The sequence below is a fragment of the Anopheles coluzzii genome, chromosome X, assembly GCF_943734685.1.
Source record: "Anopheles coluzzii chromosome X, AcolN3, whole genome shotgun sequence".
Taxonomy (NCBI): Eukaryota; Metazoa; Arthropoda; class Insecta; order Diptera; family Culicidae; genus Anopheles; species Anopheles coluzzii.
The window spans coordinates 23,864,313-23,889,925 of record NC_064669.1 but is presented as its reverse complement, the minus strand read 5'-3'; the positions used below and the strand labels follow the sequence as shown (position 1 = coordinate 23,889,925).

The 25,613-nt window shown below is 40.4% G+C and overlaps 1 protein-coding gene and 1 long non-coding RNA gene across 2 annotated transcripts; one reads left to right on the top strand and one right to left on the bottom strand.

The window, feature by feature from the left end:
- Positions 1 to 3,639: 3,639 nt before the first annotated feature.
- LOC125906475 (uncharacterized) lies at positions 3,640 to 5,256 on the top strand. The gene is made up of 3 exons (XM_049605313.1): positions 3,640 to 4,167; positions 4,257 to 4,561; positions 5,210 to 5,256. Exons 1-3 carry the CDS (start codon positions 3,719 to 3,721, stop codon positions 5,254 to 5,256), a joined length of 801 nt encoding a protein of 266 aa, XP_049461270.1. The 5' UTR covers positions 3,640 to 3,718.
- A 17,288-nt stretch (positions 5,257 to 22,544) lies between these two features.
- On the bottom strand, positions 22,545 to 23,572 carry LOC120958759 (uncharacterized). Its single transcript, XR_005752083.2, has 3 exons — positions 22,870 to 23,572; positions 22,712 to 22,775; positions 22,545 to 22,644 (listed from the first exon to the last, which is right to left on the bottom strand). It is a non-coding gene; the product is annotated as an uncharacterized LOC120958759 (long non-coding RNA).
- Positions 23,573 to 25,613: the final 2,041 nt, after the last annotated feature.

The following is a 25,613-nucleotide window of genomic DNA, read 5'->3' as shown; positions in this document are numbered from 1 at the left end:
AAAACGGCCGCAACCCAGCCAACAATTTCCGAAGGCGCCCCGTGTAAATATTTTTTACTTTAAGCTTTCCTTAAGTTTTTACACTAGCAGCAGCTAAAGTAAAAACTTTCAGCACGGCACAAACCGACGCACACATTCAAATGCTTGGATTGCTGGTCCTGCTCACGCATACATTTGTATTTATCCCTCCCCTTATATTTTCGGATTGCTGGTTGTAGTAGTGACGCTTTTTCGTTTTGCTTTATGCACACTTTCGCATGCTATTTCTTAATGTTACTCTTTCCACATACGTTTTGGCACACTCACACTATGTATACGGCAGGATGCTTCACCCCTTCCAAATGCTGCGGTTGCTTTCTGTTACCCTTCCTCTCGTTCTTCCTTCTACCCTCTGCGCTAGGATATCCTCGACTGGTGCTGCGCGTGTTCAGCCGGCGCCTGTCTGGAAATGACGTCACGGACTGGTGCTGCGCATGTTTAGCCGTATCCTAGGCGTCCTTGAAGTGCGCTCTTCTACCAAAGAGCTGTAATGAAATCTGTTGATGAAAATTAACCAATAATTAATCCATGTTTTTTATAACAAACTAAACAATATTTTGCACATACGATTATAGAAACGCTTACCTTTATATTTTAAAACTGGACACCGTTTTCCTTCCGTCGATCGTCGATGGCAACCGTCGATTAACATGCGCGTGCACTGTAACTTTTTAGACAACAGGCGTTAGTTGAATGTACCCACTGAAGCACACACGAGGATAAGAAACTTACCTTAGAAATTTACAACGATAAATCATTCCATAATTGAAGAAGAAGGAACACGGCACAAAACGTAAACGAGCAAAGTACGGGGCACAAGAAATCACACATCACTCCAACACATCCTTCCACAGTGAAAGTTCTGGACAGACTGAGGATGCCTAACACCCGGATGAGCGCGATAGCAGAAAAATCATGGGAGATCGAGAGAGATGTGTAGTCTCGGTTCAGCGGAATACGCATGCAGATGCATGCGTGTGTGTCACTCGAAGGATATCGGTTTCCCCTTCTCCCGTTTTTCGTTCATACACACAGGAAAGTTTTCCAATAGCTTCGGTTTTGCTGGTTGGGAAAATACCGCGTATCTCGAATTTCCGCGTAAGTCGAATCTCGTGATTTCCCGATAAAATATCACTAATTTTCGTATAATTTTGCAAGTAGGGGGCGGTTTTAGTCACTTTATGAATTATTTGATGATTCTGACTGAATATAACTGTTTTAAACCTTTTGAAATAGATTTTAACATTCGATCAAATGGAAATTATTTGGCAATTTGCAATTGATGTGTCAAATCAGTACAATTTGCTCAAAGAATTGTCAAATTTAGAAAACCACGTATCTCTGAATCCGCGTATAAAGCTAAGGCTAGATGATAGCTACTTGTATGCGGCTGCAAATGACAGCTACCGATATCCTTTGTTCTAGAACTGTCAGCTTGTCGCCGCTCGTAACCCGATGTATGCGGGTTACGAGCGGCTACACATTGCCATATCTGTTATCGCTCATGTTTATACCATACATTGAAGTGTTGGAAAGTGACATTGAAAAATAAAATTTATTTGTAAATTGCATAATTATTTCAAAAATTTTAATTTAATATGAAAGAAAATGTTATAAAATAATTTAAAATTATAAACAGTGTGTCTTGGTAGGTAAAACGAGTAAAGGTAGGTTGGAAACACAATTATTGAAAAAATATCTTGTTTTTGTTGGGCACACATTTGGGGCTATTATTATCAGTTTTCTTAGGAACATCCAAGACAGACATACAGTAGAGCGTCGATTATCCGGGCAGCTCGGGACCGGACGGTTGCCGGTTAATCGATTTGCACGGATAATGGTCCAAGAAATGTCAAACGCATATAAAACATATGAAATTCACTAGTTTTATTATTAATTCACCTAGAATCAATCGATTAATCGTTAGTAGAATATTATTTTAATCAATAACTGTAGGTTTAACAACTGTTCATGAACAAAAATGAATTTCGAAAATAGGGTAAATGTACCAATAGTGGTGCAATTTGTAGTGGTACCGATGTGTTTTATTGGATTTAAAGTGTCAGGAACGACAATTTCTGAATATTTTAACACATACCAAAAGGAATATGTTTATCTTCGCAATCACAACCATTTTTACCATGAAACACATCAAATTTACGAAAAATCACATATTTTTGTGATTGCTTCGTTGTACCTATAATGGTGGTATGGTTCCTATAGTCGTCGTATTGTGTTCCTATAGTGGTGGTAAACAAAGATGCATCAAAAACGGTGTATAATATTAATGAAACTTAGTTTCGAAGCTGTTTTCGTATGAATAGCAACGATTACTGCCATAATGTTGGTTTCTTGCGTAATTTGATCGTAAAACATGTATAAATTTGCTTGATGAAACTATTCACTAAAGTACTGCATCACACCTGTCGTCAACCTACACCCGGAAGAGTGTGCTTGATTTGAAGTCAATTTATCAACCAGCCAGATAAGCGAATTTTGGTCTGTTTTTGGTAAATTATCTACATAAAAATCATTTCGGTTGCTTATTTTAGTGAAAACAGTACCTCATGCCAAAAATTTCCTCGAAAAAATCTAAAACCACCTGTATTTATTGAGTTTAGAACTATAACCACTACAGGAACATGCCTGTTTTGTGTACCTATAATGGCACTATGGTAAAAATCACTTAAAAATGCATAAATATGGTCAAAAGGCAAATAATTTTAGTAAAAAAATAACATTACATAACAGTTATGTTGAAAAACTAATAGCGGAATTTGGGGCAAGTGTGCCATACGGGGCAAAAGGGCCACCAATCATTTTTCCTTAAAAACTTTAGTTTAATGATCAATTGTGTATACAGTTGGTTGCTTTCCAATGACTAGGTATACAGAGCCGAATTTCATATAGACCAATCGATATTTCCCATTATTTTGAACTGATTTATGTTGAGTTTCAAAATTGAGCAGAATATTATAATTTTTTAATCCAACCAAATAAGTTCTCAAAAATCATGCCAACAATCAACCGAGCTACCCAAATAGCCACATTACGACCACAAGGTCAGAAAAAAAGTCTTATAATTTTGTTTTCTTCTATTATCAGACTCCACAGTCTTAAAAGGAAATTGGTTCTGATACTTGCTATTTTATATCATGCAGATAGCTGAAAACCTAAGACAACAACCGAAAAAATCGAAATTTTTTCACGGTTGAACTGTTTCACAAAACTTTCATCTTCATTAACGGTCTTTTCAAGTTGTGTTGCATTGTCGTTGTTATTTATCGAAGATTTTGACAAATACAGAAAGAATCAAAGAAGAAACGAAGAAAAGACTTTTTCTTCGTTCATTTCTTCATGTGTAATGGCGTATGCTTTGACAGATCTTGGCGTGCTACGGTGGGTGATTGTTGTACAGTGCGTGGTTGATTTGAAGTAAAAAATAAGTATAAACTAAAATTAATTAACCAAAATGGCTGATGAAAATTACGCACGCAATATGAAAAAGAGTGGTTTGTTGTACAGACGAAAAAGGAAGTTGGAAGATTTAAGAAAAGAATTCCGCAGCAGCACCACACTCTTCTTCGACTATACCGATACGACTGATGGTTTGTGCTATTTTCCTTTTATTTACCATATCAGATTGCATGAATATACGAATTGTTCTTTTGTTGCAGGTATGGTGCAACCAAACAGTGACATTACAGCTAAACTTCTTGGTGAAGCATCTTTTCAAGGGGATGGCGAACAATTTCCGCTGATCTTTAGTCCAAACGAGGAAGAAGCCGAGAGTGGTAAAGAAGAAGCCGAGTGTGGTGAAGGTGAAGCTGAGAGTGTCGAAGGAGAAGCTGAGAGTGACGAAGAAGAAGATGAGATAGACGAAGGAGCTATTGATTTTGATACAATGTCAGTCTCTGATTGTTTGCATTATTTTGCATTGTATACCAATCAAAAGCACTCGGCGATAAATATGTTGCTTAAGATTTTGACGACGAAGACTAATTTTGCTCTCCCAAAAGATGCCAGAACGCTTCTAAACACCAATAGAAAGCGTCCAAAAATAAAAGATCTGGGAAATGGTTCATTCTGGAACCGTGGCATTAGGAAAAGTCTAATTCAAAGTTTACGGTAAGGCTAGTTGAAACACATTTAAAATTAATTAATTTATTAATTTCTTCCATTATTTAATTGCTTTTTTGTTTTTGTTTTGTTTTTAGATTTGCAACAGTACCAGAAACACTATCTTTAAACATTTTCATCGACGGGCTTCCGTTGCACAAAAGCAGTAAAATACAATTTTGGCCGATCATGATCAACATAAAGGAAATGCCTCAGATTGCCCCAATCACAGCAGCTATTTTTTGTGGACGTACCAAACCAAAAGATGTGAGAAGGTTTATGAAACCACTGGTACATGAGCTGAATATGTTAATGGACGTTGGTATGGTGCTGAATAATCGTCGAGTGACAATTAAAGTACGGGCAATAATAGCGGATTCTCCTGCCAGAGCTTTTTTAAAAGGTAAATACAAAGTAAACATGTATTTAAAAAAATTGAAAGATACTAATCCTTTTCATCAAATGTCTGTACGTTTGACCGAATTTTTTGTATCATTCGTACGCTTTGACTTTCTGGACTCGAATGATCTTTATTACCTAAACAAGTAACACTTCCTCTTACATTCTATCACTTAAAATTGGTCCCTAAATAACGCTTTTACACAAACACTATTTAATATCATAAATTTGGTTGTCAAAAGTGCGGATTACTGGGCGTGAACCTTACTTTACCCGATTGGTACATCTGTAGTAGAACTATCATCGGATTAAACCAATCAGGCCAACAAGAGTGAGAGGAGGATCGAGCGTCTTGTAATACCATCTCATGTTATTGTAAAAAAAAACTAGTAATAGGTAAAGACAAAAATCGGCATCGTTTCTAAATGACTCCGCCAAGCGGCTTCGTAAGGAAGGCGCTATATTCCAAGGCTAGAACCTTTTACCATCCGGAGCCGCCAGTCGACATCCGGAATCTTACGAATCGTCGGAGTCAATAGCCAGTTCCAGCTGCCGGCTAATGGATACGGATTGCTCTATTGGCAACCACTTAGGAAATGACTGAATGTGGTTGTCGAAGTCTTTTTTCATGCAACTTGTATGGTTTTGACAGGTAACGCATCTTTAGTGCGCGCTCTGACGCAGACGAAAAACTGCTAGACGTCTGATATGTTTTCCTCCTCAAATTCCAACGCGCTATGTTTTTTCGCCTTCTCATATGTTTTGTTTAGATTTGGAAATCTATAAAATTATTTCCCAGTGTGTTTTATACTTTTATTCATACAGAAACTTGCCCCACACTTCCTTCGCAATTTGTGTAAGCCTTGCACGCTTAGTGTTGTGATATCGCCACCCTTCTATCGAATACAGTACACTTTCATCTTTCTGAATATATGAAATATGCCTTTATCTATTTCCTCTTGTTGCCCATGCGGTAGCCTACAGTATAATAATCCACTTTGCCGCTCGGCTCTCTCTCTCTGGCCCGACCTGCTACACTCACACATCACCCGAAAACCATTGCCTGTCTTCGGTGAGTGCCCTTAGCCGTTAGGCAGATTGGGCCATAACACTTAGTGTGTGCGACAGTGTGCGTGTACACACTGTCGTCCCCGTGGACGTTGACCGGTGGCAGCCCAACTGCCACGGCAAGTCCAAGGGTCGGCACGCACGGCTGCCCACAACATCTCTCCCTTTATTTATCCGGAGGAGTCGAACCGACACGGGATATTACACTGAGGGAATACCGGTGTGGTGACACCTTCCGGCCGATGCTGATGAAATCTGGGAATGCTGTGGTGTGGGCGCTTTTCTTAGCTTACGGCTACCGGCACCCTTTTCCGCCCCGCCATCGCCATCGCACTTGATCCGTGTTGGCGACGATTACTTGTGGCGGCGGTGATGGTGCGTGCCTTCATCGGGTTGAAGCTCGCTGATGAGATGGTGATTATGAAGTCCCTGTCCCTGTTCATGAAACGGGCTGTAGCCGGGGCGGCATGTCCTCCCTTGCCCCTATAGAACAAGATTGCCACCGGGACGTCATGTGGTCTCGCCCCTCTTTCCACTCACAGTGTTGCAGCAGGGCATACTCGCCCTCCTTGGACATTGTGACACTATTGCTGCTGTTGTTGATGCTGGGCGACATGGACCCTCGCCCTTCCTTCACACGTTCCTGCTGTTTTTGCTGCTGCACTCTGCTGCTGATGCTTGGTGGCATAGACCCTCGCCCTTACTTCACACGTTGCTGCTGCTCGCTGCTGCTGGTGCTGATGCTGATGCAAGTGATGCTGCATCCAGGGCGGTATAGCACCCTTGCCCTCTCGATCACGATGCTGCCAGGGCGGCATGACCCTTCACCCTTTCTTTGCGCGTTGCTGTTGCTCTTAGTGCAAGCTTTAGTATGGGATTGGACATAAATGACAGCAGCTGCGATTTTGCCGCTTCGTCGCATGCATTTTGTTAAATTTCAAATGGTTTAAATCACATCATATAATGATTATCCCTATAGAGATACAATAATGAGTCATAATAGTACCTCAAACAGGTAGTAAATTGAGAAAACTAATTTCTTGGCGCATGTGACAAAATCGCATTCAGCGCTTTTCTGTCCATTACCTAAGAGAACGGCTAAAAGCTAAAAGTATAGTGTCGGTCCTCACCTTCTAACGGTGCTTTTTTAAATTTGTATGTTTAAAATTATAGATACACGATACCTCTTATGCGCGGATTCGGAGATACGCGGTTTTCTGAATTTGACAATTCTTTGAGCAAATTTTACTGATTTGACACATCTACTGTCAAAGGCCAAAAAATTCCCTTTTGATCGAATGTTCAAAACATTTCAAAAGAGTTAAAACTGTTAAATTTAGTCAGAATTTTATTAAATAATTAACTAAGTGGCTAAAACCACCCCATGCTTGCAAAATTACATGAACATTAGTTAAATTTGAAAATTACTGGATACGACTTACGCGGAAATTCGAGATACGCTGTATTTTTCGGGCGTTTTCAGTTCCCATTAACCGTGTATCTCGGGGACCACCTGTATTTATTTTTTTTTTTTTAATTCTATATTGTACTAGTAGTGTAAGTTTTATGTTTTGAAACTTTTACACATTTATTAAAACGAATACAATAATAAATAATAACAAAACACAATACAATGAAGTATGGAACCGCGCGCACGAGCCGCACCGTGAGCCCTGCTCGACCGGTAGCCTGTAACACACTCACTCTTCTGGGTTAGATGCGCTCTGCACACACTTAGCGCGCATCGCTAAGTGTGGCGTAGTAGTGTGCGTGAGCGCAGTGTCGATCCCTGGATGTCGACCAGCAGCAGCGCAACTGCTACGGCAAATCCAGGGCTCGGCACGTCTATCCACAACAGTAAAGTAGATAAGTTAGTTTAATTTAGCGTAACTTGATCAAAGGGCTCTAGGCCTTCTATTATTCTTACCAAAATTAAAAATCAGACTGCCTCCTGGCAAAATTCTTCACAACGATTACAAGCTGTGGCTTTACGCTACATCTCGCAAATCATGTGTGTTCATGTACTTTATAAGATATCAATTCAAATGCGAATATATAGTACTCATACTATTTTTCTTTTCAGGTGTTGCATATTTCAATGCAAAGGAGGGATGTGCAAAGTGCACCTGCGAGGGAGAATTCAATGACGAAGGCAGATGTACCATTTTTAAGGATACAAATGCACCACTGATAACGGATCGTAACTTTCGTCGTAAGGCGTACGGAAAACATCACAGGGAAGTATTTCTTCTAGGCTTGAAAAATTTCGATATTATTGATGATGTCATAGTTGGTGACAATCTTCATTTAATCGATTTGGGGATAATGCGTAGATTACTATTAGGTTGGAGAGATGGAAAACTACCTAAATGGTTTGCTAAACAGATTGAAGAAATATCTAAAAAAATTATAAAAGTTAAACTGCCCAAAGAAATCCATCGAAAACTTGGTCCACTAGAAGACCTCAAATTTTGGAAAGGTACACTGGTGGACATAAAAATAGGAACTTTTTTCTGTGACCGAAAAACATAGTTCTTGTCGGAAATATTTGGTAGCCCTGAAAAGGACTGTTTAAGTGGTTGTTGGGAGGTGGTGTTGCGGTGTTCCTCAGAGCGGAAACATATTCTAACGGTCAATGTGTTGACCGTTATTCGCTATCACTTATTCACAGCGTAGGGCCATATCGCCGATGAGGTTACGGCATTCGCTTCTGTCTATGCGTTTCCACATAGCCTTGCAGCGTCTCCATAGCGAATCGGCAGAACGTACATGCTTGCTTGCATGCTCTAAACCATACTAACAACAACAACAACTGTTGGCGATGCAACACCTATTGCACGCAAAAAAACACACAACAAATTTTTTTCCTATCTTTTTTAAACTAATGCAAATTAGTTGCGTATAGTGTAGATAATAGTGCTGAATGTTTGTTTATTCCATTGTTGCACACGTTAACCTAAGTTTAATTTCACGTATTGAAATAGAAAATGTTAGAGCTAGATTTATGTAGTAAGTAAGGCAAATAAATGAAAGGTTTTATGTTTCTTAAATGTAGACAAGAATTTATATTAATTTTCTTTTACGGCTAGTTGATTTGCGTAGACCTTTGGCCTTAGATCGTTCTAATGCGTGTTTCAATCTATTCATGAAGAAACCTTGCACCGTTTCATCTGTGACTGGCACAAGGTTAGTATTTCCTACGCATTTAAAAAGATTTACTACATTTTTAAATGAATGCATTGCTATTTTAGTTCCTGATTTAGAAATACCGGTCCATGTGCACTTTGTTAAGAAACTCCTATCGAAAAGGGCATCAAGGGTTGCGAACATTCTGTTGTTTATATCTTTATCATTAATTTTTTGTTTCAATAAGCTTACTATTTGGATATAATATTCTTCCTCATCTAAATCTTTTTCAAATTTTTCCAGATCTTCGGCATTGTCTTTGAATGGATGGTCAAAACCAGTAAGATTAGTAGTACTTACTTCGGTATGATTAAGTAAAGTATTTAATTGTACTTCGATTATGCCGATACGACTCACTATTTTCTTTTGTTCTTTTAAAATCTGCTTTTGCTCATTACGAAGCTCTATCATCATATTAGTTTGGGCTTCTATTATTTCTTTTATCGTCTTGTCACGTGAAACTTCTTCTGGGACTACCTCAACTGAACCAACATATTCATCCACTTCTAACAAACTTGGTGTAAGAGGCGACGTAGGTGGTGAGGAGATGTCGATTTCATTCTCGACGCGGATTGGAGTTAAAGAGTTTTCCACAATTCTTGTTGAAAACATATCAGCGTATGAAGTTGTTTCTCTGCAACTAGCTAATATCGGTTCCTTTCCGGAATCTGTAGATGATTCGCCGGATATGATCATTATAGTGCAATCAGCAGCTTCGTATGATAATCCTTGCCGCTTAATCTGACACTCCTGTTTCATCCATCCTTCTTCCGGAACACTATTATCATTCGTAATTAGATGTTGTATGTTTCCTTTAACGTTTGGCCAAAACAGATATGTTTTTTTTTATGGCTAGTGCCTTGAACCCAGGAATCAGGAACAATGCTTGATTCAGCGTACCCTTTAGGCCCACGGGTTTGCACTATTGAGAATGGCATAGTTAGATATTGCTGTAAACAAATAGAAATGCTTTTAATACATTAGAAAATCAGTATTGTACTCATGTACTACTCACTTTCTTCTCACGGATACGGAAAACACGTACAAACTCTTTGAACTAAAAGATTTTTTTATTATTTTCTGCTTTTTAATTACAGTGCTTCGCCAGTAAGTTGTGGCAATAGCCCAATGCAATAGCCAGCATTCGGAACACAATACTCGATTGAAACAAAAAACTAGAACCTTCCAGTTTACAGTCTGATGAATTTATGAGGAATTTTCAAACCCAACACAATACTCATTTGTATTGTATTTTCATTCGGCGGATATGTTTTTGGCGCGTGTACGGAAAGAGATAAAAAACTTTGAGCTGTCAAGTAAAACTAAACGAATAAAATAAACAACGAAATTTTTTTAACGAATCATCGAAACTTTCAATTTTTTTCGAATTATTTCATTTAAACAAAATGAACCATGAAATGAGTCTGAAATGTTTCATTACCATAAATTAAATATTTCATATTATGGTACTTTTTTTCTATAATTATGGCTTAATAATTTTCACAAACCAAGTCATATTATTACTGCTATAACTATATCTTTAAGTCACTATATAAGACGTCGTAAATCGGTTCTGATATGAGTCTGTTATCATGATTTGGCTATTTGGGTAATATTTACACCACCGCATAGCTGAGAAAACGTGAAATTTTTTGTGGGGTTAGTTGAAAAAAACTTTCTTTTTGTCACTGAAAAATTCAATTTCAAAAAAGTTACAACTTTTGGGGCAAAAGAGCCATCTCTTTTTGGGGCAAGTGTGCCACCATCTTTCATAGGCGCGAACTGTCAAAAATGTAAACATTGTTGTAGCGTGGTGCGGAATGGTGCGCTATTGTGAGCGGATTCCACGCCAGAAAAACAGAACAGTAACAAACCATATTGGTGGTCAAAAAGGGTTCATTGGTGACTAAATACATGTAGGAATACATACACTAGTGGTACAAACGTTATAATTTCCAATTATCTAAGAAATACGGTTATTTTCACCAGGTGGCCGTCTTGCTCCATACGAGTGGCACTCTTGCCCCATAGCCCAAAAAACAACGTCTTTTTGGACCCTTTTTAAAACGCTTCAAAAACTGTTTTGTTTGCACTTTTTTCAAGCGAAACTCATTTACAAGTAAGGAAATAGATGTAAAATGGTTATGAGATTCAAATCGGCTTTTGAAAAACACGTTTTAGTGAGTTATAACTTGAAATGCTTAAGGTGGCACACTTGCCCCAAATTTCGCTAACTGTGTGGTAATGTGGTCGTTTAGAACGTTAACAGAAAAATGAGTTTCGTTATGAAATCCTAAGGATTTTGGAAAAAATGTTGACCCATTTCACAAAATAATGGATTTTTCGATCACTAAGTAACGGAATGACCTCATTTAAATTTTAAACCCTTTGTAAAAGGCTAAAGAACATTTAACACTAACTTAAATAACTTAATTACTTTTAATTTGCCCTATGAACCGCATTTTAGAGCAATAGCACCACTATTGGTACTACCACCACTATAGGTACATTTACCCTTCCCCTAGACACTACAGAGCTGCACAAGAAACTGGTTACCCAATTGACTATCTCTGCAAACTTTCGCCGTACGTATGAACAGCTGTCAGATTTATGCGCACGGTTAAGCCGCCCACCGGTTAATCCGTCCCCGGATAATCGACGTTCTACTGTATTTGGTACCATCGACGGTCAAAGATACCATCGACAGATTAATTCGACATGGAAACACTAATTGGTTCATATAAAAATAAAAAAAACTTAAGCATATTTGTTCTCCCAAATAAATAATGATTATTGTCCTATAATTCCTTTGTTTTTAGCCAATACAAGCGACGGAAAAGGTATTGCACCTGATCCAGCTGGTTGGAACATATCCATGTCTGTGGAAGGATTCCGAGCGGCAGTATAAAAACCACGAAATACGCCACCAGGCTTGGCGAGAAATTGGAGCAGCGCTAGACGAAAAACCAGAGGACGCCCAGGAAAAATGGAAAAACCTGATGAACACCAACAGACGCACCAAAAAAGAAATTGCACGAAGCCAAACAACCGGCTCCACACACTTTCCCGCTCCAGGAAGATATCGGTCATCCAGCAGCGCCTTTCGATTTCCTGTTGATTTTCTTCTTCCTCCTCTTCAATAAGAAGCATCATTAAAGTAGCCACTTCAGAAGCAATAGCTGGTAGAAGTTGAGTTTGATCAATTTTAATGTCGTCCTTAACAAAACAATAAAACATATGGAGCAAAACACAAACCAATCAATCGCTACAAGTATAAACCCAACTGACATTTTATAGCACGAATAATCGGGAATTCGAGCAAATTCCCTTAAACTGGAGCCTTAAACTTCCCTTAAACTGCACCAGTTTAAGGGAATTTAGAAAAAGTCCTTTAAAATCAAATGTAATGCGGCTTTTTCGTTACTTTCTTCTAGATTCGCCCGGAAACGATGTTTGCCATCGTTATAGTTGGTCATGTAGCCATTTTATACTTAAATAATACCCATTTTTCAATTCAAGCCGGTCTCGTAGTACAGTCGTCAACTCGTACGACTTAACAACATGCCCGTCATGGGTTCAATCCCCAAATAGACCGCGCCGCCATACGTAGGACTGACTATCCTGCTATGGGGGGGAATCAATTAGTTACTGAAAGCTAAACCCGCAAGTGGGTACAGGCAGGCCTTGACCGACATCGGTTGTTGAGCCAAAGAAGAAGAATACCCATTTTTATAGAATAACGTCACATAAAATTAGCTTTTGTTTTTCAACAAAAAACCATAGTCATGAATGAAAAATGAGCTCGACGGCATCGTCCATCGATAGAGGAACGTGTAATTTACGATCACACCAAATCTTGGCGCTTTCAACACACTTGATCACACACAAATCCACAATTTCAGGCGTATCGAGTACTAATCGAGCAGATATGGGAAAACAATTTCGAGCAAATGTCACTTGGGAACACAAATCAACCATAAATGACAAGCGCAGTATGACAGCAAACTAAACTAGCGTAGCTGGGCTCCCAAACAAGGTGTTTGGATATTAGGAGGTGAAGTGCTTCAGAGCAAATTGACATTTCACAACTTGACATAACAATACTGGGGGCTCCGGCAAAGTGGGTAGAAAGGAGGTGTCGTCATGTAGAACAATTGGGCATCGAGGCTTTAGAAAAAAGCACAAAACCAGGATCGACGGCAGTTGTCAATTGCGACGAATGTTGCTGGTATTTGGATATGATATATGAATTGTTTTCGTTTAATAAACATTTTTTAGCATTAAAAATTCGTATTTTGCATCCACACGAAGGATAATGTATTTAGAAGGTTGATTTTTACCGATTTTGCTGGGCGACATTGTGGGGGACATCTGTCACTCTCTGCATACAAATTTCATTACCCCGCACCAGCCCTCCCCGATTTTTATACCGGAGCCCCCGGAAGAGATGTGTCAAGTCGAGAAATGTCATTTTGCTCTGAACAACTTCACCTTGTCATTTATAACACCTTGATCCACACTCCATAAATCAACATTTTACACGTTATAATGCAGCTGCTGCCTGTACACAAATATCGACGGCTATTGTCAAACTGAATCTCAAAATGGCAACATGCCAAACGCAAAGAAGACACCTCCTCTATATTCCACCTTGGGCTCCGGTATTAAAATAGGAAAGCGCTGGAGGGGGGTATAGAAATTTGTATGCGATTTGACATAACATTACTCAATGATGGTGCCCGGCAAACGCGCTAATAATTCACCTTCTAAATAAACACACCTTGCTCCCAAACGATAGCTACATTCCGCAACTACATTTGACATTAAGAACAAAAGAAATTGGTAGCTGTCATTTGTAGCCGCATCAAGGTGGAATGTATAATGAGGTGTAGTTATAGCGCTTTTGGCGATCCTCCCCCTGGGCTCCGATTTTGACAGATGGTTTTCCGCTTGTATATGTATTGATGGATTTTTACGTTTGGCATGGTCAATATTTGGTGGAGATCAATTTGGGTGAATATTTCAGTTTATTAGAACACAGTCCGTGATTTCAAATGGAAATTTTCCTTCGAGAACTTGAAGCGTTCGCCAAACGCGGAAAACTAACTGTCAGTTTTCTTCGTCGATTCTTCTTCCACCTAGCTGTCAAAACGGGCTTATAACTTGACCTGATATCTTTACGGTCCTTGAGCCGCATACAAGTAGTTATCATCTAGCCGTAGCTTAAGAGGTACCGTGTAACTCGGGGACCGCCTGTAGTGAATTTCATATGTTTCATATGCGTTTGACATTTCTTGGACCATTATCCGTGCAAATCGTCTAAGGCGGCGCTCTAGCAGCAATCGAACACGACATCCGACACGAACAAACCCACACAATCATATGGAGGTGCACTGTGAGATACAAACAAACAAACAAGACAAACATCGAGTCGAACATGTCAGTTGATGCTGTCTGTGATGTTCGATACCCACCTGTGCTGTGAGTACCTTGGCTGTCAAACGCTTCACAGCTACAGTAGATAGAATTCAATTCGGGACATTTTCAAGTTTGTTTACGTAGTTTGCCTCTTGTTCGTCTTAAAATTGCGACCAGAATATTTAAAATTGCTATCAATAATATTTGCAATGCTTCGCAATTAATTATAACATCAAATATACAGGTTTGAAACATATTAAACTATTGCGTGTACATAATGCATGTGTGTGCACTGTATGTGTTTTGGCATGGATGTTTGTTTACATTTTTCAATTTTAACTTTTTATGATTTTTATGTTATTATTGATGTGAATAAGTAGTAAATTATTTGTTGAATCTTCCCCCTGCAGAAGGATATTCATTTAAACTATGTGATCGCGCAAACCCCTACGTTGTGTTATATTTTTTATGAAAACCAGAACACGCTTTCACAATTTTACATACTTTATTTAACGCGCGCTGTCGTGAGCCGTTTCTCCTTCGTGGTCGGTTATAAGAATGAATATCATTATGGCAGCTTATTCCCGCGATCTAATTCCCTACCAATACACACAAAAACAGCATCTGTCAATCGTTTCGTTTATCGGTGAAACGCATATGCAAATAACGCAAGTGAAATTTTTCACTCGGAACTTCTCTTCTTCTTCTTTGGCTCAACAATCGTTGTCGGTCAAGGCCTGCCTGTACCACTAGTGGGCTTTGGCTTTCAGTGACTAATTGATTTCCCCCCATAGCAGGATAGTCAATCCTACGTATGGTGGCACGGTCTATTTGGGGATCGAACCCATGACGGGCATGTTGTTAAGTCGTACGAGTTGACGACTGTACTACTAGACCGGCTCACTCGGAACTAAGGGCATTTAAAAACATGAAACGTAAACACTATGAAAATGCTTCATTTTCGAGATGAAAAGATATGCCCCAGGTGACAACTGTTCTACATTTTTAGCTAAAACTCCTCGTGAACAGCTCGATTCAACCCATTGCCTCATATAAACGCTTGAAAACATGGATGTGTGAGTGAACAACGATGTGTTGAAGCGTTGAAATTTATGTCAGAACTTCGGTAGAAGCTGGGCAAACAGGAAGCTTGCAGTTTCGTCCTCGGTGATAAACAACCAAAACACTGAGTAAGAAGAATTAAACGATCGATCTAGGATTATCAGAATAGCGGGGAAATGAATGTACCAACAAATCAACGTGAAAGAGTGTTTTTTGATAAACTTTTTGTTTCATACGGATCGAAGAGTAAACATGTTTTGTTTTGGGCCGGTAGCTTGTGCACAACGTGAAGACAATTCTCAAAATGGCACCAGAAAAAAACGCTTCATACTGACGTTTCAACTGTTATAATAAGCTTAAACTCTGCAATATCGCTTGCTCTTTAAGCCAGTTTTAAGCATGCTCTTTAAGCTTCCAGCAACTCGAAAAACGCTAACAATCTGTTCGAAAATGTCACTTGGGGCGTATTGCAGTGCATCATGACAGGTCTATAAGACATCGAACAGCTGACAGTGCACCTATCGAACAGAGTCGTGTTTGTTTGTCTCGTTCGATTGGTCCCAGAGCGCCGCCTAACCGGCAACCATCCGGTCCAAGGTGGATTAACAATATCAGGTGGTGGATAAGGGCCTTTGGGGGGTCACCATAGTTGAGGGACTTTACGTCATTTTAAAACCGTTAACCATTGGTTTCCGCACACAAAGCTTAGCAAATATAACAGATTTCTATGCTAGTATGTGCATTTTTGTGTGTCTATTGATTTTATCGAAAAATTTAGATATGTTAACAAAAGATTTGATGATTTGTTTATGCACGAAATTTAAAATCATGTGAGTATGAGTTCTTATCTTACGTTAAATGTCCATGCGACTCGTAGATAATGAGGAATTAATGTAAAAATTAAAAAAAAATATGAATTTTTATTTTTTATCATAAAAAATGTCGAAAACACAATGAATTATAAAATAAATTCGCGGAATAACACAAAATAACACACATTACAGGGTTTTTCAATCCAGCCGTTAAGTGCTTTCGTGTTGTATTGTGCGTTAATAAAATCAAAACAATAGCACCTAAAGCATATCAGATAAAATATATCTTATTTTGTGGACAATATATAGTAGTAAAATAAACACGTTAAACTAATGGGTGGATGAAATTAAATAATATCCACAGATTATTATTCAAGTCGATCTGCCACACCGGGTGTTATAAACGCGACGCTCTTAGGCTGTCATGCAAGGACCTGCTGAAATCAATTGCTCCTAGTCAATAATCCATTGCTCGTAATCAAAAATAGAGGATGCTAGTCAAGAATCTAATGCGACTATTAAAAAAAAGTATGCGGCTAGTCTAAACTCAATTGGAAACCCTGTAATCTATGTTTTAATGTTAAATAAGAACTCGCAAAGTCCAAAATACATTTTCAAAGAATATTTAATCGAAAAAATGGGGTAGATAAACTAATTGAACAAATTTAATAAATGTAAACAAAGCTTGAATCCTGGGGACCTTACGTCAAGTGGTGAATTGTCAAAATTCACTAGAGTCCACCACCTGATATTTTTAAATCCACCTTGGTCCGGTCCCGAGCTGCCCGGATAATCGACGCTCTACTGTAGATGCAAACAACTTGGTGGACGTAAAGAATGCGTTAGCCAAATATTTCAGCGACATTAAATAAGATTCATCGTATTAGGACATAGTAATACGTCCGGGAACGTCTGTCTTTTCCCCCCGTGACGAATTATGTGGTATAACCATTATTAACCATGGTACTGGTATAACGGTGATACGCGTGGCTGTAGTGGCAGCTTTGTGACGGTGACATTCGATCGAGGGACGATCTGATAATTCTCTTTTTCCGTTATCTGCCGAGCAGTACAGACGTCTAGGACGAGATAGGTTTTTTTTTTATTTTTTATAGTTAGGAGAGGTTATGTTAGGATAAGTTAGGTTATTTTTTATAAATAAAAATTTTATTAAATGTTTGAATATTCATTACAAATTGTATATATTTCGTTTTTAGCGTGATTTGTCAAATACAACCTAAACGAAACGTTTACAAAACTGTATTTTTTGTGTTGTTCTTACCTGTTCCTTTGTAAAAGCAGTTCGAGCCTTTCGACTGGTATTTGTGCCAGTTTGTAAAACCATATTTATTTGTGTTTTTTTATACGGCTGATCAATATCCAAATAATGATCTATGCTTTCTGTTGTTCTTTGAACAACGTTATTCCTGTTGTTTAGCTTCTCATCGAAACCTGTAAAGAAAAAGTTTATAAATTATCAATTTGACACTGTTTTCAACCCCAGATAAAGAATGTTATACTGCTTTTGAACACTTTTCAAAGGTAAGATAACATTTACTATCCAAATGACCAATACAGCAATTATCCGCAGTACGCGATACTCGATATACGCGAATTCGCAGAACGCGATTGCTCTAAATTTGACAGCTCCATGTGTTTTTTTACAAATACAGTAGAACGTCGATTATCCGGGGACGGATTAACCGGCGGGCGGCTTAACCGTGCGCATAAATCTGACAGCTGTTCATACGTACGGCGAAAGTTTGCAGCGATAATCAATTGGGTAACCAGTTTTTTGTGCAGCTCGGTAGTGTCTAGGGGTATTTTTGAAATTCATGTTTGTTCATGAACAGTTGTTAAACCTACAGGTTTGTTTTTTTTTTTTTTTTTTTTTTTTTTTTTTTTTTTTTTTCATACAATATCCGCCATCAAGGCTAAATATAATAGACTTAAAACTAATTTAATACTAACAAATAAACAAAATAATTCATGAAAAACTAAGCCTAACTAACCTAGTCTTGACCTAGCAAAAAAGAAAAGAAAAAAAACAAGAGTAGAGCGTAGAGACTATCATAAACTTAACAAAAACAAAAAAAAAGAGAGTAATAGAATACTAAGGAGAATAATTAAAGGGAATTAGAAGAAAAAATGCGGTTACGGAAAGAGTTAAGAGAGGAGTCGAAATCAAAGAGATAGTAAAAGTGGTTAAACAACCTGAAACAGGACAGAAGAGGGTCATTGAAAGTATAAAGAGTATGACGTGTTTCAATTGACAGAGGATCACGTGGACGAAGAGAACGAGAGGGAACATACAGCGAGATGGACGACAGTAAATCAGGAGCATCAGTAGCAGAAAGTAATAAGCCACCAATAAAACATGCCTGAGACACTTGGCGGCGGAAGCTTAAAGAGTGAAGATTGAATAACTGCAATCGCGTTTCATAGGGAGGTAGTGAGGCAGCACCGAACAAACGACGAAAGGCAATCCTGGTAAAGAGGCGCTGAATGCTTTCAATTCTCGAACAGCCATCAATAGTGGGAGGATTCCAGATGATACTTGCATATTCAAGAATAGGCCTTACCAAAGCACAATAAAGAATTCTTAGGATGCTTTGATCTCTAAAAATAGAGGTAAAACGTAAGATAAACCCAAGGGTTCGATTTGCTTTTAGTAGCACCTCATCAAGCTGCAGTTTAAAGTTAAGACGACAGTCAAGTATAATACCAAGGTCACGGATGGACATAACACGAGAGAGGGAAGCGCTAGAGAGAGTATAGTTAAATAAAATAGGAGAAAGAGAGTGAGAGAAAGAAATAACAGAACATTTTTCGGGACACAGGCGAAGTAAATTGGATGAACACCAATGAGCAAATGCATTGAGGTAATGCTGAAGTCTCAGACAATCAGAAGAAGAAGACACAGGTAAAAAGATTTTGATATCATCCGCATAAAGGAGATGACCATCAGGAGGTAAAACATTACAAACATCATTGATGAACAAAGAAAACAGAAGTGGACTTAGCACACAACCCTGAGGGACACCTGACGTACAAAAAAACTCCTGAGATAAGTACGACCCGGTTTTAACCCTGCATGATCGATTACTTAAATATGAGGACAGCCAGCTAATAATGCCATCACCAAAACCAAGTTTAGACAATTTAGCTAATAATACAGAGTGAGGCAAACTATCAAAAGCAGCATGAAAGTCGGTGTATATTGCATCAAGTTGGGTACCGGCCTCAAAAGATCTAAAAATATTGGAAATGAAAGACATGAGATTAGTTGAAGTAGACCTACCAGGCATAAACCCATGCTGTTTAGGGCTAATAGCTGAACTACAACTATGAAGTATGGTTGGAAGGATACATAGCTCAAAAGTTTTGGCTGTGGCGCAAGTTTGGGTTATCCCACGATAATTAGAAACAATGCTACGGCATCCCTTTTTGTGTACCGGAAAAAGCCAACAGGATTTCCAAAGAGCAGGAAAAACCCCAAGAGAAAGTGAAAGGTTGAAAATTTTAGCAAGGTGTGGAGCAAGCACGTCCTTACAGTTTATTAAAACAGAGGCAGGAATGCCATCTGGACCAGGAGTAAAAGAACGTTTCAACCCAAATAACACCTGTACAACTGTTTCAGAGCTAACCGAAATATCGGAGAGATTAATTAAGTTCTCTGGCGTGTAGAGTAGCCCACCCTCAATAAGGTTAGGGTCACTAACCGGTGGCTCAAACATTTGGGAAAAATGTGCAGAGAATAGCTCACAGATCTCAACAGGCGTAGAGGCAGTTCGAGAATCAAGTACCATTTCATTAGGTAACGTATTGCACCCTCTTCGAATCCTAACAAATTGCCAGAAGGATGCTGGATCAGAACGGAAACGCGATTGCAGTCTACTCGAATAGGCCTCAAAACAAGCCCTGTTGTATAGTCGATGCGCAGAGGCAGCGTACTTAAATAAACGAAAGTTGAAAGCAGATCGGTTCAGACGATACCTCCTAAGATATTTCATTCTATCCTTTTTCAGGTTGCGAAGAGTACGATTGGACCAGGGAGGATTAGGAGGGGAACGAAAAATAGGTGTACATGAAAGGAGTGCAGAGGTTAACAAAGCATTAAACGATTGGACAGCCTCGTCGACCGATGTACATTGATAAAAAAAAGACCAGTCGGAACGAGATAGAATTGAATTAAGTTTACGATAGTCTGTGAGCCGAAAATTATAACGAACTCTCAATGAATTAGGAGCAGAAGGTAATACATTCATAACCCTACTAGCCCTAAATAAAGAAGAACGGTAACGCAATTTCTAGAACAGGATGATGGGCATCCTGGGGCAGGAGCAGTGACGAAGCAGGATACACAGAACAACAAGCAGCTGCAGCAGAGTTGGAGAGCACCAGGTCCAAATAATGATTTAAATGGTTATGCACCCCGTTCAGCTGATAGAGTTCATGCAGATTTAACATATCCAAAAAGCAGGAACTGGATGTATTCGAAGAAATATGTGGCACATAATGTCTTATAGCTGAAGATGAATCTGGCCTTACTGCGGTAGAAAGCGACCACTCTAACGCAGGTTGATTGAAGTCACCCAGAAGGATAAGATGATCATTAGGTTTCATTTGCATGTATGCATCACTGATGAAAGCAGAAAGGGATTCCAAATAGTTGCGATCGCTGCTCAAATACGGTGGCACATAAACAATCCCCACATAAAGACGAAACTTAGAAAAAGAAACACGTATACATAAAGCTTCAAGCGTGGGTTGATTAATGTTAAGTGCCACAGAAGGATATCGAACGGAACATGCAAGTAGCACACCACCCCCACGCGAACGTTCGTTGTTTAACCTGCTTCGATCACAGCGGTATATGTTGTAGGCATCACTATCAAGGACCATGTTGGATGGAATCGATTCATTTAACCAGGTTTCAGTAAGGGCAAGCATTTCAAACCCTGATTCATTCGCAGAAAGGCGCAATTCATTGTATTTGGTGCGAAGGCCTCGAACATTTTGGTAATATATCACAAATGGGTCTATTAATTGTGAGCTATCCGTTTGGCAAACGGGCTGATCTGTGGTGAGCGGTTCGTGTTGCTGAGATTGGATTGTGATTGAAGCCCCACCCCCGGTGATAACTGAGGCGGTGTGGGAGGAAACTCCAGTTGAATAGCCTCTAGGATCTCGGTCATCTGGGATGGTGATAGAATCACGCGCTGTGGGGGTGGCGATCGATGTTCCAAAAAATGATCCGGATGAGCGGTAGTTTTTGGCACAGCAGAAGAGCAATTTTCACTATTTGTACGATGCGAAATAAGCTCAGAAGGGTCAAATCGAGCCCTTTCATGTACACGTTGCTTTGGTAGGCCACGAGCAACAAACTCCCGAACAGTAAGTGAAACTGGCCAAATAGTAGACTGCAGCGCAAGCTCCTTAAGAGATTTAGGAACACTCACTTTGAACGATATGAAGGACATCGAGTCCAGGTTCACACCCTTTTTCGTGAGACGGTAAACATTAATATCGTCCGTTGGTAGCACAGCTTTAAGCCACACACGCATATCATCAGCGGAGACATGCGATTTGATGTTCGTGAAGTATAACCATACTTTCTCGGCTATGCCCGTGTTGGTGGTGTTTTGGTTCAAAACAGGATCAGAAGATGCTTGTGTATTTGTTCGATAGTTTCCAGCACTAACATCACTAGTCGGCTTAGTACGATGATTGTAGTGGTTACAGTTGTCAGAATCATCCACAGTGTTGGTATCGTTCGCAGCTTGGATATCATCAGTGAGCTCCGTTGAGTTAGTAAATGTACGGCGAGCGGAAGCTGTTTTAGTCGTTCTGGATGTATTTGTGGCATTGAGCGACGATACATTAGTGAATGTGTGCGATCGCGACCCAACCAACATTGTCACGTTGCAAGCGGTTTTTTTTGTATAGAAAAAGTGTTCTCTATAGCGCGGTCAAATCGTTCTCGATAGCAGAACTATAGAGAAGGTTTTTGAAATCGTGCGACAGCGTGTATCATACATTTGGTTTATGTATGCTACATCCCTTCTCAATTTCTTTCATTCTCTTCATTCTCCCTACAAAGCTCTTTCTCTCATTTGTCGATTCCGTACATGCTTACGCTCTTTATTTTACCTTCTTACTCGCACATACAAATTTACATACTCACACAATTCACACTGCCGAAAACCGGTGCGGAATACACACGTACCCGTCTTGCCTGCCTTCTCTCCTCGTTCTTCCTTTCATCCAGCGTTGTCTTCGTCGAATGGTGTGTACGCGTTAAAAATTATTCCTGCTTGCCTCCCCCTCGCTGTTCCCAGGTGCTGCGCTAGCGTGCTGGATGATCGTCCCTACCTTCCTGCCGCCTCTCCTCTACCAGGCGCGTTCCTGCCTTCGCGACCACGTTGGAGCGCGAGGACGTTGGAGGATCGTTCCTGCCTTCCTGCCGCTTCTCCTTCGTCCGGCGCTAACGCGTTGAATGATCGTTCCTGCCTCTCCTGTCCTTTTGTTTTTGGCACTGCTGGTGAAAGAGGGAAATATTATCTATTTTGAAAACCGCTGTTCCATTTGATACTGATGATACTTACCAACCAATTAATTATTTCTATCGTGGTCCGTGCTCACTTCCGTTTGTGCGTGTGTTACGATTTGCTATAGAAAACGAAATTGATTTGATATCACCAATTATTAATACCATTCAGTTTGATACAGATTGATATAATCCTTTATTAAAAGCTGTACTTACCAAATAGTTTTTCCGTACTGGTTTCACGAGAGAAAAAAACGGGCACGCATCGACGTAGCCTACCGCTTGCAAACTTGATTTCACACTACCACATTTTCATGTGAACGCGAAGCAGCGCCTTCCTCTGGTGGCTATACAGGTATTCCCCGATATACGCCATACTCGATATACGCGATTTCGCTATAAGCTTTTTTTCTAAATTTGAAAGTTCTTTGAGCAAATTGTACTAATTTGACACATCGAATATCAAATTCAAAATAAATTCCCTTTTGATCGAATATTAAAAGCCATTTCAAAAGGGGTACAATTGTAATCTTCAGTTGAATCAGATCAAATAACTAATTAAGTGGTTAATCCTACCACTTCAAGCAAAATTATACGAAAATTAGCTATAATTTGACTGAAAACTCGACGTTTGCTAATATTCGAGATACGCTATTGCCGGTCCGCATTAATAGCGTATATCGGGGAGTACCTGCAAGATGATACAAAGAGCGGACGAGAGAAGATCGCTTGCGTGAACGCTTGGTGTAGCAAGCGAAATTGGACAAGTCCCAGAAAAGCGAGACACAAGAGTTTCTCTCGAACGATGGAAAGAGAAGAACCATATGCAACATGAGGATGGTTGGTGAAACACAGCCAAGTTGCGAGCAAAAAGTGACCAACACCCAGAAGAGCAAGACAGAGTGAAAAATTTTCTGAATGTTAGAATGAGAAAAATGATAGATACACATAAAAATCGTGCGATAATGCCGGTTGGGGATGCGTTGCTAACAGACGGCTTAGCTAATATGGGTGTTAGCGCTCGCTTATCAACGAGAACGAGGATCTCAGGAAGCAAATCGCTCTTGATAGCCGATCTAAGAGAAGAGAGAGATGAGTCAATTGTGGTGAGAATATCTGCTTTCACCAATTCGAGTAGGGCTGCTATCTCACTTGTGAGAAGTGAATTTGTGCCAATGCGAAACTCGTGACATGTTTTGCACAACCACAACAATTGATTATTACGCCCAAGCTCACGAGTAGAATCACGGGACAACCCCGTGCAATGGGTGTGATGCTTGGAACCACAAACACCGGCACAGGACACCGAATTAGCACTATCGGTGGGTGCATTGCAGGTTGAGCACTGCATAACGATGACTCAGCACAATCTGATGAGTGACAGGAGCAGAAACGAAGCCAAACACTTTCTCGGCAAAAATGTTGAATAAACAGAAGCAGCTTTATATTAATCGAAGGCACGCACTAGCCAGTACGAACAACTCAGCAGCACCAAATGTTGAGATTCCAGAAATAACACGGCAAAACAGCGTATAAAATCAGGAGCACGAGGAAGGCTCAGTTTGACAGTCAATCGCTCTCTGCGAATTTGCAATAAAGAAGCTACAAAACCGTGCTAGGCTGAAACCCTTTTTTTCTTGTTATTCCACTCGAACATTTCTCTAAAAAGGCGTGAAAATTTCGTTTTTCACCAAACAGTGTTGTGCGTGAATTTCATGTCTCAATAAAAGCGTGAAAATTTAGTTTCACAAAGGCGGTGCGAACTTCATTTCTCATCGATGGATACTAGTGGAAAAAATGTTCGTGCTCCGAGCTCGCGTAGCTCCCGGTGGTAGTCATGGGAAATTGCAAGAGTGCAGAATAACCAGGAGCTCGAGCGACGCCTTCTAGATTTGAAGGAGAGACGGTTGAGGATGAAAATGCGGCATACCCAAGAACTGCTACGCTTGGAGGAATCTCTTGACAGCGATTCATCTTTGTCAGACAATGGAGAACGAACCTCGCAGTGGGCAGAACATCAGGGCGGAACGCAGCACCCGATGAAAGCGAAGAGGAGCAAATGCCGCTGCGTAGCCGGTCGGCCGATATGGTGCAACAAGCGTTTACCAACAACTCGGCCACAGTGTCAGGACAGCAGAGTGTGTATCAGGCTCAGACACAACGCGATGCGCAGTTCCACGCCATGGAACAGCAGCCACGCCTCGAGCAAGTTCACGTTGCGGAGTGGCAGCTGTGCGAGCATTTTATCGACATGGATATGCAGCATTGGACTGTGTCGCAGCAGCAGCGGTGTGGTGTGTATTAGTGATAAGTAAAGTTGGCGAAAATCCGGAGTCGACTCCGACCCGACTCCGATTAATTCGGAATCGACTCCGGAAGGTAGGTCCGCACTGCAATATCCGGAGTCGTTCGGAATCGTCCGAAAAGGCCCGGAGTCATCCGGAGTCGTCCGGAATCGCCCGGAGTTGGAGCCGTTCAGAGTCGTCCGAAGTCGCCCGGAGTCGTCCGGAGTCGTCCGGAGTCGTTCGGAGTCGTTCGGAGTCGTCCGGAGTCGAAGTCGTTCGGAGTCATTCGGAGTCGTTCGGAATCGTTCGGAGCCGTCGGAGTCGTCCGGTGTCACCCGGAATCGGAGTCGTCCGGAGTCGTTCGGAGTCGTTCGGAGTCGTTCGCCTCCAGACGACTCCGGACGACTCCGACTTTGGCGACTCCGGACGGCTCCGAACGACTCCGGACGACTCAGGGCGACTCCGGACGACTCCGAACGACTCCGTTTCCGGGCGGATCTAATGGTTCCATTTTGCCGGAGTCGGAATCGAACTAACAATAGTCGGAGTCGGATCGGAGTCGTGGGTGCGCTCCATACAGCACATCACTAGTGTGTATCCCATCCACGCGCAAGGTCCCACGCCGGTTTCCGATTGCCATCAGCAGCGGTGTGGTGTGTACCCCATCCAGGTACA

Coding starts and splice junctions, on each gene's coding strand:
- LOC125906475 (XM_049605313.1), top strand. CDS start 3,719: ATGGTGCAACCAAACAGTGACATTACAGCTAAACTTCTTGGTGAAGCA. Junction 4,168..4,256: donor AGTCTAATTCAAAGTTTACG/GTAAGGCTAGTT, acceptor TTTTGTTTTTAG/ATTTGCAACAGTACCAGAAA. Junction 4,562..5,209: donor TGCCAGAGCTTTTTTAAAAG/GTAAATACAAAG, acceptor TGGTTTTGACAG/GTAACGCATCTTTAGTGCGC.